The 18115-nt window shown below is 38.4% G+C and overlaps 2 protein-coding genes across 10 annotated transcripts in view; both read right to left on the bottom strand.

Moving 5' to 3' along the window:
* IGSF22 (immunoglobulin superfamily member 22) overlaps positions 1 to 4355 on the bottom strand; it is a 53064-nt gene extending 48709 nt beyond the window's left edge. Inside the window, exon 1 of the mRNA XM_039350780.1 lies at positions 4216 to 4355. The gene's annotated coding sequence lies outside the window, so the exon portion shown is untranslated. The remainder of the gene's footprint in view (positions 1 to 4215) is intronic.
* Positions 4356 to 8829: 4474 nt separating this feature from the next.
* The window catches only part of PTPN5 (protein tyrosine phosphatase non-receptor type 5), a 65887-nt gene continuing 56601 nt past the window's right edge, over positions 8830 to 18115 (bottom strand). For all 9 annotated transcript variants that reach the window (XM_039350774.1, XM_039350770.1, XM_039350776.1 and 6 more), the window contains 2 exons: positions 11422 to 11535; positions 8830 to 9790 (listed from right to left, as the gene is read on the bottom strand). In XM_039350774.1, coding sequence (XP_039206708.1) covers positions 9694 to 9790; positions 11422 to 11535 — 211 coding nt within the window. In that variant the 3' untranslated portion in view covers positions 8830 to 9693. The remainder of the gene's footprint in view (positions 9791 to 11421; positions 11536 to 18115) is intronic.

Here is an 18115-nt window from a genome sequence, read left to right as displayed (position 1 = left end):
TCTACTCTATTCCTACAGACTAATATGCAGGGCATTAATACCTATAAAGGTTCTAGATCAAATCATAAAAGAAGCAGTGTAGAGAAATGGCTAAGCCCATAGGGTCATATAGGCCAGAATCTCAAATCTCTGCTTTTAGGCCTTTCCATCGGGCATCTACCTCCCACTTTAGGGTAACTGCTTGGAGATCTTGGTGCTACCACTTTCAGGAGGTATATCTGGCATCTTCCCCCTAACCCCAGTATATGAGATAAAGAAGGCTTTCACAACCTGTACTGCCTTTCTGTTGATTAAAAGGCTAAAATGTAAAGAACTGAAATAACTTCAATAATACCATCTCCTGGGCTCATTCATAGTGAAATGATATGTGACCGCAGGCTTCAGCCCTTTCTTCCAATTCCACCGCGAATACACAAAATCAAATTATTTTTACTATTTAAATAATATTATTTTAAATTGTTATTTAAAAAGAAGAAAATAAATATAAGAGCTCTGAAAATTACAAAATAAGTTACAAATGGTCGCCTATAAATAAGCATTTTTAAACAAATTTATATAGCTGCTCAATTCAGAGTGATCCAGGCAGATTACAAAATTAAAAATGCACATTACAATAACCATAGTTTCTCTCCCCAGCCCACCCCCCATGACATCAACAAACACAATCACGCCAACCACTTGACTGGCTTCGTATCCATCTGCGGTCTCTAGGCCTTTAACAGAACTACATCTTCAAGGCCTCCAGGTCCTTCCTGAAAAAAATGCAGCACTTTATATAGTTCTTGGTACTATTTTTCTAAATTGAGAGGTTGGAACAGGTTCAGATGAGAACAAGATGAGGTTTATCATCTTTGAGAACAAGCCCTTTAAGCACATGCAAAAGGAATTTGGGATGTGAAAAGAAAAGAAGACCAAGGAGAAACATGTCAGAAAAGTGTTCAGATATGTAAAAGTGAGCCATAGGGAAGATGATCAGGAATTATTTTCTGTTGCCACATAAACTAAGACTAGAAATATTGGGCAAAAATTGTAGCTATCTAGGTTTCATTTAAATATAAGGAAAAAACTTCCTGACAAGTACTGTCCAAAAGTGGAGCAGGTGACCTGTGGAGCATCCTCATAACTTCTATGGAGCTGGGCAAGCTCCTTGCAAGAATAATTGAATGGTTTCTGGCACATCCTGGAAAATTGAACTAGGTGATCCTTATGTTCCTTTTCATCTCTGCAATTGTATGATTCTATGACAATTGGCAAATTTGAACTTTAATCAGAAACTGTATGGAATGATGTAACTGTGCTTTCTTGGCCCTGGTTCACAGCTTCTTCCTCTGATTCCTCCTCCAGTGTCACCTTTTCTTTTAAAAGGACTTAATTTTTTTATTCTTGTGTGCATGACGGAAAGCCAGTCTTCCTGAGAATTTGTGTTCTGCATCTGGGTAGTCTGCGAAAGATGGATTTGATAGTCCATTCACAATAATCAGTCTGTAAATAACTTGGAAACAGCATAATAATTCTGAAGCCAGTGCAAATTTGTCAAGAACGAATCTTGCCTTATCATATTATTTAATCAGATAACTTCCTTAGTAGATTAATGGAATGGTGCATATTCCATTAAAATAGATTGACCCAAAAGTCACTTAACAAAATATTCATACCATTCTGATTAACAAGTTCAGTGCAGACTGGGTGACATAACGGTTACATGGATGTTTATTGGCTTGAAAATCATATTTAAAACAGTGTTGGTCAGGGAGTGTTATCAAGCTGGAATATAGGATGTCAGAAAATTCAATTTTGGAAAATTCTGTTAAATGTATCAATTTATAACCTAAATGAAGAAGTAGAGGAAATATTTCTCAAATTTTTCAAGGTGACATAACGTTCAGTGAGATTAATAAAATTCTATCAGATTTTGATAAGTTAGAGTAATAAGCCAAACGTAAGGGTATAAAATTAACCAGAGACAAAGCTCTTCATTAGGAAACAGAAATGAAATGTTCAGATATAGCCTAAGGAATGCCTGGCTTGATAATAATGAAAAATATGATGTATTAGTATTTGATTACAAATAAAGTAAATCAATAATGTCACATGCCTGCAAAAAAAAATTTAAAAGCTATTTTAGATTGCAGAAAAAGAAATATAATTTCCTAATCATAAGATGTAGTAGTTCCCCTACTTTCTGCCCTTGTCAGATCCCACATCTAATATTGTATTAATTGCTATACAACCCACGAAGGGTTCAGTGAGACTGAAATAGATTCAGTGGGTGATAAGGATTATTATAAGACTAGAAGCCAAGTGCTATGAAGAGTGATGAAAGGAAGTGGGAATGTTTAGTCTTAAGAGGAGAATGCGCTGATCAAGTACAGTGGACTCTCAAAATACCCGAAAGAATGTTACCCAGAAAAAATGTCTTCTATCTTTCCAGAGTTTAGGATGCGGAACAATAGACTCCAACTACAGGAAGGCAGATTTCAGATGAAGATAAGGAAAAATTTCCTACCAATAATGTTCAACAGTGGGACCAATGACCCTGAAAAGTGGTGGATGATGGATCCCTAGTTCATGTGGAGGATAGATAGTCATCTGTATGGGATTTAGATTACGGGTTGAATCTAATGGTTTACATTGTCTTTTCCAAATATTCAACAACTATCTGGTTTTACTGGGATAAAATTAGTCTGGACTATCCAGGTTCCTGGATGATATCAAGGATATATCTAAATCTGTTTGGAAAAGACAATAACAATTACATTTTGCATTCTATTGTTTAGATGCTATAGGCGAGCGAGTTTAACTTATTTATTTTAAGTCTCTAATTTACCTTTCCAGGGAGACATACCAAGCATATCTTTCCCTGAGTTCATGAAAAGCTACTATGGCTTCTATGGCAGCACTGCCAAGTAGGATGCTATTGGATGCCGTAACTGACTGCTACCTATACCAGCAAGGCATTGTCTGCAGCTAATGACTTCCTTATTAGAATTTTCACATGGAACTCAGTTGAAGCCTTTTTTCCTGGATTCTGTGTGATGATTGGTCTAGAATATTTTAGAATTCACCATTGACTAGATCCTCTGCATACATGAGTAGAACTTTCTTCACGTTGCTTCAATTTCCTGGCAGCTTCAAGACTGATGCATCTGCTAAAGTGGCCTGTAATCCATGAAAGCTTATGGAAAGGAAGGAAGAGAAAGGGTTGGAAGGAATTGGGTATGTCTAGTTTAATGAAGAGAAGGACGAGGGGGGATATGATAGCAGTGTTCCAATATCTCAGGGGCTGCCACAAAGAAGAGGGAGTCAAGCTATTCTCCAAAGTGCCTGAAGGCAGGACAGGAAGCAACGGATGGAAACTAATCAAGGAGAGAAACAACCTAGAACTAAGGAGAAACTTCCTGACAGTTAGAACAATTAACCAGTGGAATAACCTGCCTCCAGAAACTGTGAATGCTCCAACACTGGAAGACTTTAAGAAGAGACTGGACAGCCATTTGTCGGAAATGGTATAGAGTTTCCTGCCTGAGCAAGGGGTTGGACTAGATGACCTCCAAAGTCCCTTCCAACTTTGTTGTTGTTGTTGTTGTTGTTATTATTATTATTATTATTATTATTATTGTTACCAGTGCTTTTTTTGAAAAAAAAAAAGGTGCTGGAACTCACACATGTCATACAACCTGCCTTGCCTACCCTACAAGGTTCCATCCAAAAAGGTTCCATGCTGGAACTCCGTTCTGGGCGTTCTATGACAAAAAAAGCCCTGATTATTATTATTATTATTATTATTATTATTATTATTATTATTATTAACCATGATTTATGGCATAATAGGTTTGTTAGCCCTTGAGCCGCAAATCTTTTTGGTGGTATTTTTGGGTGCCACAAATGATCAGGGCTGCTTCACTCGAAACACAGAGGAACAACATCAGTTTCATTATTTATTGTGTTTTCTTTCCAAATACAGAGGAACCAGGAGGGGTTAGCCTAACTGCACATCTCCAAACTAATTAGTTCATTTTTATAACAACAGTATAGCAATAATACCTGTTTGAAATTCCATTTTCCTTAACACAACGCAATATTTCCAAGAATACATCAGATTAGGTGACATGTTCAAAAGAAAGAAAGAAAAACATATCTGACAACAATTAGAACAGAAACATTTGTAATATATTGTAAATACAAGAGGCAAATAAAATGATGTTCATACAGTACCTTTTCTTTTTTCTGGCTGAAAAGACCACCGATGGACAGTTTTGAAACAGATCCTTCTGAAGCATCTGTGAGCTCTTCTGAGCTCTGTAGTAGAGGTGAACCAGCTAAAGTGCCTTTACACAGCCTGAACTGGATCCCTCAGCATATCTCAAATATGGCTTTGTGTAGCTGAAACTTTAAATAGACACTGGCCCCTTGTGGGCTATGTGGTTACATGTGTTTCTGCAGCTTCATCCATTTCAGAGTCAGTATTAAAGAGGCACAATTCAAGGACACAATAGTAATTAAAATTCAAATGCAGCATGTTCTCAGACAGCTATTCTTAATGTTTAACTCTGTGGTGTGTGTGTGTGTGTGTGTGTGTTTGTACATGTGTGTGTTTATTTATTTAATTTATAGGTCACCCATCTCACTCATTCTGGGCAGCTTCCAAGCTTCATAAAAACAAAAGATACCCAACATTAAAACATTAAATATTGAAATGAACAGAGGTTAAATAAGTGGAAAAAGCCCAAAATACTTCTTCTTAGTTTATTAACTACCTTCAACATGGAACCTCCAACATGGAATACCCCAATCAGGGCCCTGGGTCAATCGGAAGAGCCAGGTTTTGAGACTCTTACAGAATGTCAAGGGGGGGGGGGGGAGCAGATCTCACCTTGAGGGACATGATGTTCCAGAGGGCAGGAGCCATGGCAGAAAAGGACTTTTTCCTGGACCCCACCATCCAGAATTCCTTGACCAACAGAGCCCATAGTATGCCTCTTCTGCCAGAATGAATGCAGTGGGCCAGGCCCATTGGGATGAGGCGGTTCCTCAGATAGACATGATCGCTAGGAGATGAGAAAAGCCCAGCACATACTAACTACTTTAAGCTAGCTCAGCCGCTCTCGTCTGGTCTTTTAGCACTGTCTTCCAGGATCATTTTTTCCTTAGTTTTCCTTAGCCTGAACAGGAAGGTGATCTGTGGTGATGCAGATGGTTGCACACTGAGACTGTTTTTCAGTGCACCTTCTGTAAGCTTTTTGTGGGGAGGGGGCCTAATTTGTAACATGTTTTTAACACTTTAACTGAGCTTTTGTGTGGAGGGAAGAAAACCGAGCTGAGAGAATCCACCGATTTATTTCTTTAAGTGCAGCAAACGGTAAGGAAGTCACAATTTGCCAGCATTTTGTTCATTTGTTGATTACATTTATTAAATTTCTACACTGCCATCTCACTTAAGTGACTCATACCTATACCAGTAGAAAAAAACCCAGCCAAAACAAAAAATAGTAGGAGAAATTAATCCTATTGCATTAACACTTTCTGCCAGCTCAAGGACTTGGGGAATAACACAAACTTTTTATGTTTCAGAGATGAACATAAGTATTGTTATTTTTTTTAAAAAAAAAATATAGCTCATATTTAAAGTTAGATCCTCAAATGATCTTTACCTTTTCTAATAAGAAGTAATCAAATTATTATTTCTGCCTTTGCTCTGTGGGTATTTACTCCATATCATTAACGCTTCTGAATGTTTTCAGCTCCTACGGCATATTTCCTGGTGCCGATTTTAGCAGGAAGCCTGGATCACTATGTAAAGCAGGAAGAACTCCTCAAGCCTTTGCTCTCTGTCAGATCCCTGGGGATGGCTTACCCCACCAAAGACGTTACCTTATAAGAGTAATGGAGAAGTCTTGGGTTTGCCACTGGGACTTGAACTTAATTCAAACTTAATAATAAAACATTGACGCAGACAAGCATTACAACTTCCCAAAGGAGAAATCTTTTATAAAAGGCGTATGTTGTAACAGGAATTGCTTGTCCCTCAAGTTCTGCCACATGTTCCTATTAAAGGTAGAATCAGTAGGAGACCATATTCTCCTTCCCTCACGCACTAAGAATGTTTGAAGCTCAGGGTTGAAATGAGGGCTCCTTGGTGCTGTCTGAGCTCGCTTGTTTGCTTGCTCACTAGCCCTGATGATGTTACCTAGTTTGAGTAATGAAACGTCCACAAGAAAACAAGCAAGCTCAGAGAACACCAAGGCCCCCCCCCCACAGTATTCACTCTCAAAAGAAGCAATGTTCCTTTTCCTCTTTTCTCAAATATATTCATTGCTCTTAAATTAGAATTACGGTCTAGGAAGATTCTGTGCAAAGAACAGGAAAACGGCATGTGAGAACACTTACTCAGAGGAAACTCTTTCCTTCAGAAGTTGTGAGTGTTCCATCACTGGAGGTTTTAAAGAAGTGACTGGACAGAGCCATTTGTCCAGAATGGTGTAGGGCAGTGATGGCAAACCTTTTAGAGACCGAGTGCCCAAACTTCAACCCAAAACCCACTTATGTATTGCCGGGTGCCGGGTGGGCGTGGCCCGCTGGGTGGGTGTGGCTACAGTGGTCATGGCAGATGGGTGGGCGTGGACAGGGTGGGCGTGGCCAGCCAATGTTGCTCTTGGGGAGGGACGCCTGTGGGGGCTGGGCAGGGTTGGGGGAGATCCAGGGGTCTCTGGCGGGTGGGGCAGTGGGCAAGAGGCTGGTTCTGTGGGGTGAGGTGAGGTAGGACGGGGGTGCCATGTCACAGGGCAAGGCAAGGCAGGGGCCAGGGTGGCTGCTGCCTGACACCATCGGCCCCCACACACAGAGGCCAGCAAGCGCATGGGTGCTGGGATGCATCTGGCCACGTGGGACCTCGGCGAGTTAGCGGGCAGCTGGTTGAAGAAGACGGTTGCCATCTCCAGGGCATGGCGCACGTGCCCACAGAGAGGGCTCCGAGTGCCGACTCTGGCACGTGTGCCATAGGTTCACCACCACTGGTGTAGGGTGTCCTGCCTTAGTAGGGGGTTGGACTAGATCTCCAATGTCTTCTGTTATTCTGTTATTCTGTTATTCTGCTTCCTTGAGGATCTTCAATATATAATTTCCCCTAGTCACAGTTTCCCCAATTTCACATTGGGATGATGGGCGAAGTTGGATGATCCAAAGATCTCTTCGTTGGCCAGGCTCTTTCAGCTGAAACTCCATATACACTAAGACTACAGTGGAATCTGATAGAATAGGTACACATGCTATGTTAATATACACATAGTCCTCAACCATTAGTTTAGTGATCATTTGAAGTTACAATGGCACTGAAAAAAGTGACTTATGACCGTTTTTCACACTTATGACCATTGCAGCATTCTCAGTCACATGAGCAAAATTCAAACGCTTGTCAATTGACTCCTATTTATGACGGTTGCAGTGTCATGTGATCACCTTTCACAATCTTCTGACAAACAAAATCAATTCCGAAGTCAGATTCACTGTAATCGTGTTACTAACTTAATAACTGCAGTTATTCATTTAACAATTGTGGCAAGATAGATCATAAAATGGGGCAAAACTCAATAACCTTTTCACTTAGCAATAGAAATGTTGGGCTCAACTGTGGTCGTAAGTCAAGGACTACTTGTAGAGTACATATTAATATATGAAATTACAGTTACTTGCTTCAATATACAGCTCTTTATTTGCCATTATGAGTGAGGGAGATCCTTATACTTTTTTTTACCGTGAATCTTTATTTTTACACCAAGTATTTTGTATCACATCCCTCCATTGCAAGAAGTGACATTTCTTCAGCTTCCTGCTCCCTATTTTTTAACTGATAAGAGATTCAGTGGAATTCAGTCAGGGATAAGAATAAAAGCTTGACTCAGACAAGCATGATCCCTCATCAAATAAATCTTTTTTTAGAATTTAGTCACATGTCGTGACTGGGCGGCGCGATGGCTCAGCAGTTAAAGATGTTGTGGTTATCATCTGCAGCCCGAGACCTGGGTTTCATGCACCGAGGTGAGCTCTCTTTGCTTGTCACAGCTCCTGCCAACCTGGCAGTTCAAAAGCATGCAAATGTGAGTAGATAAATAGGTAACACTTCAGCGAGGTTACTGCATTCTGTACTTTCATGCTGGCCACATGACGGAAACGTCTCAGATAACACAGGCTCCCTTGGCTGAGGGTCAGATGAGCACCGCCCTCTTGAGTCAGTCACAACTGGACAGGGGAAACCTTTAAACTTATGTTCTGACTGGAATTGTTTCTTCTTCAGGCTCATAGATGGGAATTGCATTCAGACACGCACAAACACATTCTCTTCTTGGATGACTTCCAAGTTTTCTCAGGAGCCTTTAATGAAAGGATTTTGTTGTTGAGGAAATGGTCCAGCTAACTTCAGGAATATTTAATGCATGGATTCAGCTGGAAATATTACACGTGAGAGCTTGTTGTTCTCTTTTACAATTTTATTTACTTACTGACTAGCACTTTTTCAATTATTCTACTTTTGTATTGCCTCAAAGAGGAACTCTAAATCCTTGCTTCTAATTGAATCATGAACTGATAAAGTATGATTTAAACTGTGATTTAGGAATGTGAAGCAGCATTATCATAAATATATCAATCACTACATAACAGACTCCTCCAGACTGACAATACTACAACTATAATTGTTTATTTTATTCTTGAAACTGATCCAGGAACCGTAAATTTTATCCATTAAGTTTCTGAAATAGAAAAGCCCAAATAATTTCCCCTTTTAAAAATCAAAGAAAGTTATACCAAAAGGAAAAATTACAAATAGATTCTATATTTTTGAGTAATTGTTTGGTCATTTCTTTATTCCAACAGCAACCATCATAGCACCTAATTGATGCTATATGTCATTTTAAAGGTTTAAGTACATGCGTTTTAACTTGCTTTTCAAATACCTGCACTTTATTTTCTGCTTTTCCATTAACCTAAGGAAAAACATTGACCTTCTATGGATATTTTGTTTATAGCCAAGATGGCTATCCTTATTTTATATTTTTGTTTTACAATGACACTACAGTCACTATGCTTTGTAGGACTGAGTGTTTTCAACAAGTAAATACACAAGGCACAAAACATGTTTTTTTTTTTTTTCAGTATGAATTCACTTGAATCCTTTAATGCAGAGGGCCAGAAGATTTTATGATATACACAGTATCCGGTAGTTTAAAATGTAAAAACAATCATTCAGAAAAAAGGCAGAAAAGTTAGTTTTCAAGCTTAGTAAACATACATTACAGACTTAGCAAGACATCTATCAAAGAGATTCACATTGTATTTGGATCTAGTAGCAAGGTGGTTTGGTTGTTTTTTTCTTTTTTGTCTTTTTAAGTACCAAAAATGAAGATGTTTTAAAATTTTTTGGAACAAATGAAGCTATTGATTTTATTTACAGTATAAACAGGCCTTTTATATTTTTAAAGTGAAGATAACACCTTGTCACATGTTGAAGAAAAGCAGTATCTTAATTCTTGAATGCAAAATAAAGCAATATGAAAGAAAAACTATATATATCTATATATATTTATATGTATAAATAAATATCGTCTGCTCTGAAAATTCTGAAATCTTCTCAGCTCTGTCCTACATGTGGTTCTGATCAGAGTTCCCTTGATCTTTATCATAATAAATGATTCTGAATCTTCATTCTTCTGCTGCTGCTCTGCTGAACTGCTTTTCATACAAGCTCATGACATGATGGACAAACTGATATTGTTCACAAGTCTGGATCATTCCTCCCCTGGAAATAGAAGCAAGGAAGAATTTAAAAAAGATGTGGAAAATGGTTTTACTTCTAGAAAAGATATACAGTACAGGTGATCCTCGACTTACCACAACTGAACCCCAAATTTATGTTGCTAAGTGAGACATTTGTTAAGTGACTTTTGCCCCATTTTATAACTTTTCTTGCCACAGTTAAGTGAATCACTGCTGTTGTTAAGTTAGTAACACACTTGTTAAGTGAATCTGGCTACCCCATTCACTTTGCTTGTCAGAAGGTTGCAAAATGTGACCCCAGGATGCTGCAAGGTTCACCAATACGAGTCAGCTGCCAAGAGTTTGCATTTTGATCACGTGGCCATCTGCTGCAATAATCACATTGCAGTGAGAAAAACAATCACAAGTCACTTTTTTTCAGTGCTGTGGTAACTTGGAACAATCACTAAAAGAACGGTTGTTAAGTCGAGAACTACCTGTACAAAACTAGTAGAAATAAGACCAAATATAAAAGGTCACATTTGGGACCGACTTAGGGAGCAAGCATCCTTATTGCCAGTTCGAATGGCTTGACATAAAAGGGTATTCAAAAAGGAAACTGATGTCAGAGCATTTGTTTGGCTTAGTTAGGTGGCTAATAAATTTTAACAGTAGAAATAGGCTGTTGGGTTATGGAACTCTTCAGAAAATGCAAGTTTAGTGCCACACTTGAAAACAGTTATCAGCAAAAAAAGAATGAACAGACAAGTAAGACTGAACTACCATTCTTAAAAATCATTTAGAATTTTATTCTGAATAACCACGATGAAGCCCATTATAAAATAATCATTTCAATCTGCAAAGATGTGGGAGGGTGGGAGTTTTGTTTTTAATTCCACGCTTAAATTGAGTTACTAAGGAGAAATACAGTGCAGCTACTGTTAAGTCTATTCTGAACAAGTATTTAAATCCAGGATTTTCTACTATCTAACACAAGTCAGGTTTAGTTTGCAGAAAATACCACTGAGTTAACTCACATAGAAGATTAAGCTTTAATTTGGCAAATAATTGTTTTGAAAATGTTGATTTCACTGAACTCACAACTGAAAAAAAAAAGAAAATTCAACAATTCATTCTAAGATTAATTAAAAGTACATTTTAATCCTCTGTGTTCTTAAACAATCAAAACAGAAATAAAGTGAATAAAGTTAAGTGGAATAAAATAAGTGCTGTACAGGGGGGAAAAAAATCAAAATTCAAGAATTTTAATACTTTTTTCAAACTATAATCTTTTTCAAATAAAATCACTAACTTTTCCATGCAAATGATTTGTACATTCACAATTTTATTCTGAAGCAAATACTTGTTTACATATTACAAAGAAGTAAATGTTATTGAGCGGTGGATTTAGAATGCAATCTCCCACAATCTGATGCCTACAAAGTATGTTGGATTATAATTTCCATTATTCCTGACCAATTATTAATATTTAATGTTTTGTACCTTTGTTTTCATGATGGGAAATGGCCCAGAGTTGCTTGATAATGAAATGGGTGGCATATCAAGTTAATAAATAAATAAAATAAAGAATAATTCAAGTGATCAGGACATTTGAGAGCCACCGTTTAGGAGGAGGCTACGTTAGAGTTGATTTTAGCAGGAAAATTATCTTACCTGTCTAACCGCAGTTGGCATGTTGTTCTGAGTATGTCAACCACACCCTCATTTTTCCACTGTTGGCAGCAAATGCTGGTAGCAATAAAACAACCTGTTCTCCCAATCCCTGCACTGACCAGAGAAAGAAATAAAAAGTGAAGAGAAAGATCTGCCAAAAAATAGAACATTGTTTAGAAAATCTTCTTCACATCTGGGACCAAGTTCATGAGCTTCTTTTTTTAAAATATATATATATATATTTTATTAGATTTTATATGGGTAGGGAAAAGGTAGGGTCGGTGTGGGTACAGGAAAATCGGGATAAAAGGGACAGGGTGTGGATAACTACAGTAAATATGTAATTCAACAAACAAGTTGTCGTCCGGGTCTTCATATTAAGCATTATTGTTTATATAATACTAGACATTTATAAAAATAAATCGATATAGTTACAACTGACATTTGCTAAAAGACTAATATTCCTTTAAATAATTAACATAGTTAATAGCATAACAACTATTTCCAATCATCAACCTTAATACTTAATATAGTAAAACTCTAAAATCTAAGTTCATGAGCTTCTTAAACAAGGCCAGAGAGATGTAATAGCACCATTCAGAACTCAAGAGTCAGAGCAGAAAACTGAACATAACTGAGAGGTCCTTGGTGGTCTCTGAGCTTGGCTGTTTTCTTGCAAATGTTTCACTACTGAAACTAGGAAATATCATCAGTGCTAGTAAGGAGTGGGGTTTGCTCTCAATTTATATTCTAGTGCAGACATGTCAAACACAAGGCCCGGGGGCTAGATGCAGCCCGCAAAGTGGTTTCATGTGGTACGGGAAGCCATCCTGGAAACAGTGAGGGAGCAGCCCCCACTGCCTTGGCCCTGGCCCTGGCCGGCCGGAAGCCAATGTACAATTTTGTGGTGGCCACTATGCTGAAACACATTCAGTCTTAGCTCCACAAGGCTGTCTAGAAACAGGCAAGGAACCAGCCCCTGGGTGCATGCTGGGGAAATGTTACCCTTTGTGAGGAATGAAGAAATGGACCATGCCTTGGTGCTTGCCCCGGTCCCACCCCCTTCTACCAGAGACCCTCAGATCTGTCCCACTCCTGCCCAGGCCCCCACATGCACCCTTGACACGAACGATGTAGAGCTGGCCATGCCCACCCAGTAAGCCACACCCACTCCATCCACGCCCACCCAGTAGGCCTCACCCACCCTGGCCACACCCACCCAGTCCCCCGAGGGCAATCGCAATGCTGATGCGGTCCTCAATGAAATTGAGTTTGACACCCCTGATCTAGTGGCTTGCCCTGTAAGTGTGATCTTAAGATGTTCTTTGGTTGAGCTGTTCACTGTTGGTTTGTTTGACAGTTCCTTGATTGGGTATTGTTTACTTGATTATTGGTCTGATGTTAATATTGGAGTGCTAATTGCTGGTGGGGAGGTGTTTTGGTCTTTTTGTTCCCTTTTTGGCTTCTTGAGTGTTTCCTTTGCATAGTACTCTTGATGTCTATGTGTCTATTGATGGCTAATTTGTCAGAGTGCCAGGCCTCTAGAAATTCCCTAGCATTTCAGTCTTAGTCTAGGATGGTCGCATTTTCCCAATTGAAAGTTAAGTCTGTCCATATGTTGTAAAATTAAAGAGTTTTCATCGTGTGAAACCAGGGACTCCTCATTTCAACGCTGAGCTACAAATGTTCTCCTTTATTGGTACTGAACGTAACTGTTTAGCTCTACCGTGCATTCTCAAATTTTAGGAAATTATTATTATTTATTTCAGACGATGTTGGTTGAGTATACGAACAGAAGTCTTTACTAAACTGAAGCTCTTTGCTTGCCCAAAGTGATTTTTTGTCCAGGTGGTGGTCTTCTGGCTTCTCACATATTATATCCTCAGACTCTAACTACTAAGTAAGGTAGGTGTGTGGTGGTGGGGGCTGTTATTTTAGAATATGTGGGAAGCTGGATAGAAGTGCTATTCAACCCATAGACTGAATACGGATCAGGCATATGAAAAGATACTTTAATGAGTTTGTTTTCTTATCTGGCTCTAAATTATGCAATAAAAAAACCAGCAGAATATATTTTACTATGGGCCCTGCATTATTTCAGAAGACAGTTAGCAGTTTTATTGGATAAAATGTTACAGGGTAGAGAGCCAGAGAGATGTTATGTGAGGCATCTGGTTTCTGTCAGCTTTTATATGTCAACATGTCATTTTAAATAAGACAAACAGCTAGTAACAATTACTTTATGGTCCAAGAGCATCTCGGTTTTGTAAGTCTTTGGCTCTGCTGAAAGCTTCTTAAATGACTTTCCATCACTGTCACTTAAATTATTTGGGCCATCAGCTAGACTCCCAGGAAGAAGAAATGCAACTTATATAGTCATTCCACCCAGATCTACAAATGTTAGATTTGATTGGTTTTTTCCCCTGTGGTAATATGTATATGCATACCTATCATATTATGCTTTATTGGAAATTACTTCAGAAATATATATTGCTTCATTAAAAGATTTTGTGTTGTATTTAATTTTGCATTAATACTTAATAATTTCACATTAATGCTCCTATTAATAATCTCATTCATATTTCATCTACTGTATTTCAACTAAGGTTCCACCTAGATTTTAATATTCTTTTGGGCTGATTGGGGAGGGGGGTTGAGAGCAGGAAGCAAGTTTTTGCAGTAGTTCTTTTCCATCTTCAGGACTGGCTTCAGTCAGGGTTAGGAAGGGGGGAGATCCAGCCCTGAACTCATACATTCTGAAAGCATGACTCTTTCCCCACTCCTATTTAACCTCTGGTAAGGACATTCATCAACATGGAGTTAAATACCATCAGTACATTGATGATATTCAGCTGTACATCTTTGCCCTGAGTGACCCAAATGATGCTCTTCAGATTCTTTCCCAGGGCCTGGAGGCGATTAACGATCTGGATGAGGAAGAACAGGCTTTGATGCAATTCTAGAAATATCACGTGGCTGTGGGTTTTAGGCTTACTATTTTTGACTTGGATGGGTAGCATTCTCCTAGACCAGTGATGGCGAACCTTTTAGAGACTGAGTGCCCAAACTGCAATCCAAAACCCACTTATGCATTGTCGAGTGCCAGGTGGGCGTGGCCCATTGGGTAGGCGTGGCTGCGGTGGTAACGGCAGACTGGATGGGACTAAAAAGTTCAATCAATTCCAACTTTGCAAGATCTTTTTTTTTTCCCCACGAGAAGTTGAAATTGACTGATTGAACCTCTTTTTTTTGCACATGGCGGCAGAGGCCTAAAGCGAAAAGGTTTTATAAAACCCAACTGAAGGCCTAGGGCAATGGCACCCACACCCACAGAGGGGGCTTTGAGTGCCGTCTCTGGCACCCGTGCCATAGGTTCGCCATCACTGTCCTAGACACAGATGATACACAATATGGGGTAGAGGTCTTTTTGGACTGATGGTCAAAGAACAGGTGACAGCTATGGCCAAGAGGGCCTCCATATTCATTTTGTGCACCCATTCCTGAACCAGGAGGCTCTGCTTTATTCATACCTTATGCAGCTCTCAGTTAGACTATTGTAATTTGTTCTCCATAGAATGCTCATGAACAGCTTTCAAAAGCTGCTATTAATCCAGAATATAGAAGTACATGCGATTTGGAGCAAATCATGATTTGTCTATATAACATCACTGCTTTGCAAGCCACATTGGCTCCCAGTGGAGCAATTCAAGGTATCAATGAAATGAAAGTAATGTAAACTATGTTTTTCAATATTATTAAAAACTCCTATGTGAAAGCCTTGACTGACCACGTCCCCATTTGATAATGATCATGACTTATAGAAAACTTTGGGAGAGGTGTAGGAAAGTAAATTGTAAAACAAATTATTACTGAAATAGCATAAAAGCATAAACGCACAAATGAAATAGAGTAAAGAAAAAAAATGATATACTTAGTGCCCATGAAACTAAGAGAAAGGTGAAGAAATTAATAGATTTGAGTTAAGGTGATCTGATCTTATGGAGTACAGTTCATGCAGGGAAGTGAAGGTGTAGGTTTAAATACGAATGAAACAGCTAAAATGTGTAAGAACAAGTGATTTCGTACATTGTTTAGGCTATTGTGGATGCATATAAAAGTAGAAACTCATCCATTGGTGATCGTTGCATTTAACACTCCAATGAATGTTGCTAACTGAAGAACTAAAGATGAGATTTGAGAAAAAATGTGCAATATTATAAATAAGTGCAGACCAGGTGAAATAAATATTCCCTTAGTTGGCATGAACAAGTGAGTGTAAAGAAGAGTGAAAGAAAGAGAGAGGGCAGAAAAAGTGACTGACATTTCAAAACTTCAAGAATAAATGAGTGACTGTTTTATGAGTAACTGTTTAGAAAACCAATGTATATTTGTCTCAAATATGTAGTCTGAGCCTAATTCTATTCACAGAGAGCCCAGTTGGTGCAACGGTTAAGGCACCAACTGAGAGTTCTACCATAGTCCCGTCTTAGGCATTAAGTCAGTTGAGTGACCTTGGGCCTGTTACTCTCTCACAGCCTTAGGAAGAAGACAAGGGCAATCTACTTCTGAAAAATCTTGCCAAGAGAATTGCAGGTCCGGGTCTAGACAGCCGTCAGGAGTCAACACTGTTCCAACACTATGCAAAGGAGAACATTTGTAGATCAAGGTTGAAAAGAAGGGTCCTTGGTGCTCTCTGAGCTCATTTGTATTTTTGCAAACATTTCATTACCCAAACTAGGTAACATCATCAGTGTTGGTCCATCAGTCCAATAGTACTGATGATGTCTGCAAGAAAACAAGCGAGCTAGAGAACATCAAGGAGCCCTCACTGTGGAAAGCGGGCATAAGGAAAGAGATTGTGGAATTTGATTGGAACACAGTGAGCATTATATTACAAAGTGCCAAGACATATATAGGATTGCATGAATGGGAAGTATGAAAATCGATGGTTGGTGGAATGACGAAGAGCCTGTAGGTAAATGCTGCAAAAACTGAGCATGAGAGAAATATGCTACATAATGTGTACAGAAAGAAAAGATAATTGTGAGGAATGCATATGAAGAGAACAAGGAAGGATTAAGATTAAAAGAGGCAGAACATTTTGATAAGACATTAAAAATTGTTTTAGAAGTGAGTGAAGAAAGCTAAACAAAGAGACACAAGCAGGAAATGGAATTAAAATCAGACCTGATGAAATAATTTGGGAAGAAATTAAAACAAGGAAATGCTAGGTGCAGTACGTTAGTGATTTGTATGGGAATGCTATAATATATGTGAATATATAGAAGAATAGAAATCAATGCTATAAATGTAATCTCCAAGAAAAAAAATGATAAAAAGGAATACATAAGCATTAGAAGCAAGTTGCAAATAATATGCCTTCACATAGATTGGAAAGAATTATTTTAATGTAAATTTAAAGCAATGCAAACTATTGAAAGAGAAATGCTGAATTTAGAGAGCACAATATTACAGCTATTTGACTGCATTATAACAGAAAAAATATACTTTTAGAATATTCAGAAAAATGGTACTTTATTACTTTATGATAGCACCTTATGTTCTCACATGGTTTGTTTATGAAAAATGCTAGAGAGACTCTTTATACCTTACTCCCATCATCCATAATCTGCTTGCACAAGGGGTACTTACAGCAATCTTGCATAACAACATGAATATTCATTATACAAGATTTCATTTTGTAATCTTACTAAAAATGAATTTAGCTTTAAAATGTAAATGCTCCTTTCTGTTCACCAAAGTCAAATTATATGAAAAATAAACCAGAAACATATCTGCAATGGTTATGCCTCAAATTATATAGCTCTGATCAATACTTTCCTAAGGATGGAGTTAACCAGTAAGTAGTCACGAGTCCTATAAAGATTTCTATGAAATCTGCTTATTGCATCTATAAACAGGGGCTTCCCTTGTATACTCAGTAGTGGCTATATGGAACATCATAGAAGCTCTTCCAAAGAGTCAGGGTCTTCTCAGAAAGCAACACCTCTTTAGGTGTGTTGTTCTTGACCTTCACTTGAGAGAGACAGCTAGACTGACTGATGGCTGTGCTCCATGTCTTTCTGGAAGTTCTGAAAATTAATTACTCCTGGGTGACATTGTCTCAAAGAAAAGACTTGCTTTTTAATTGGGGATGGCTAGCCACCCCAAGCAGTTGTGATATGACAGAGCTCTTTATATGGGATACTTTAATGTTTGATTTGCACTTATAACTGATGACTGAGACATATTTTTAAACTGATCTCTATAATATCTTTAGCATTTTATATTGGACAATAAGGGGAAAAGAGAAGAATGATGGGGAACGACCACACACTGTGAATCAGATCCAGGAACTACTCAGTAAAAATACAAAATAAGCCCATTATTAAAACACGATGACAGATAACCGAACAGCAGAGCTGGAAGGGACCTTGGAAGTCTTCTAGTCCAACCCCCTACTCAAGAAGGGGCCCTATAACATTTCAGACAAATGAAATGGCTGCACGGTTCACATTTCATCTGCACTGCGTAACAGGCACTCAAGAGAGTCAGACCACGCCCTAGTTTACAGTGAAACCTAAGGTGGAAATTTTGGTTCCTCTGGGCTCAACAAGCTTAGATGCAGGGGATACTTCCTTGCTATAATATTAAGAGTGGACACATAGAAAAGGTGTGTCCAAAATGTCAAAGA

The sequence above is a fragment of the Crotalus tigris genome, unplaced genomic scaffold, assembly GCF_016545835.1.
Source record: "Crotalus tigris isolate CLP2741 ecotype Arizona unplaced genomic scaffold, ASM1654583v1 scf7180000018354.2857554, whole genome shotgun sequence".
Taxonomy (NCBI): Eukaryota; Metazoa; Chordata; class Lepidosauria; order Squamata; family Viperidae; genus Crotalus; species Crotalus tigris.
Note: the sequence above shows the minus strand (reverse complement) of the source record. Positions and strands in the feature narration are given on the sequence as shown.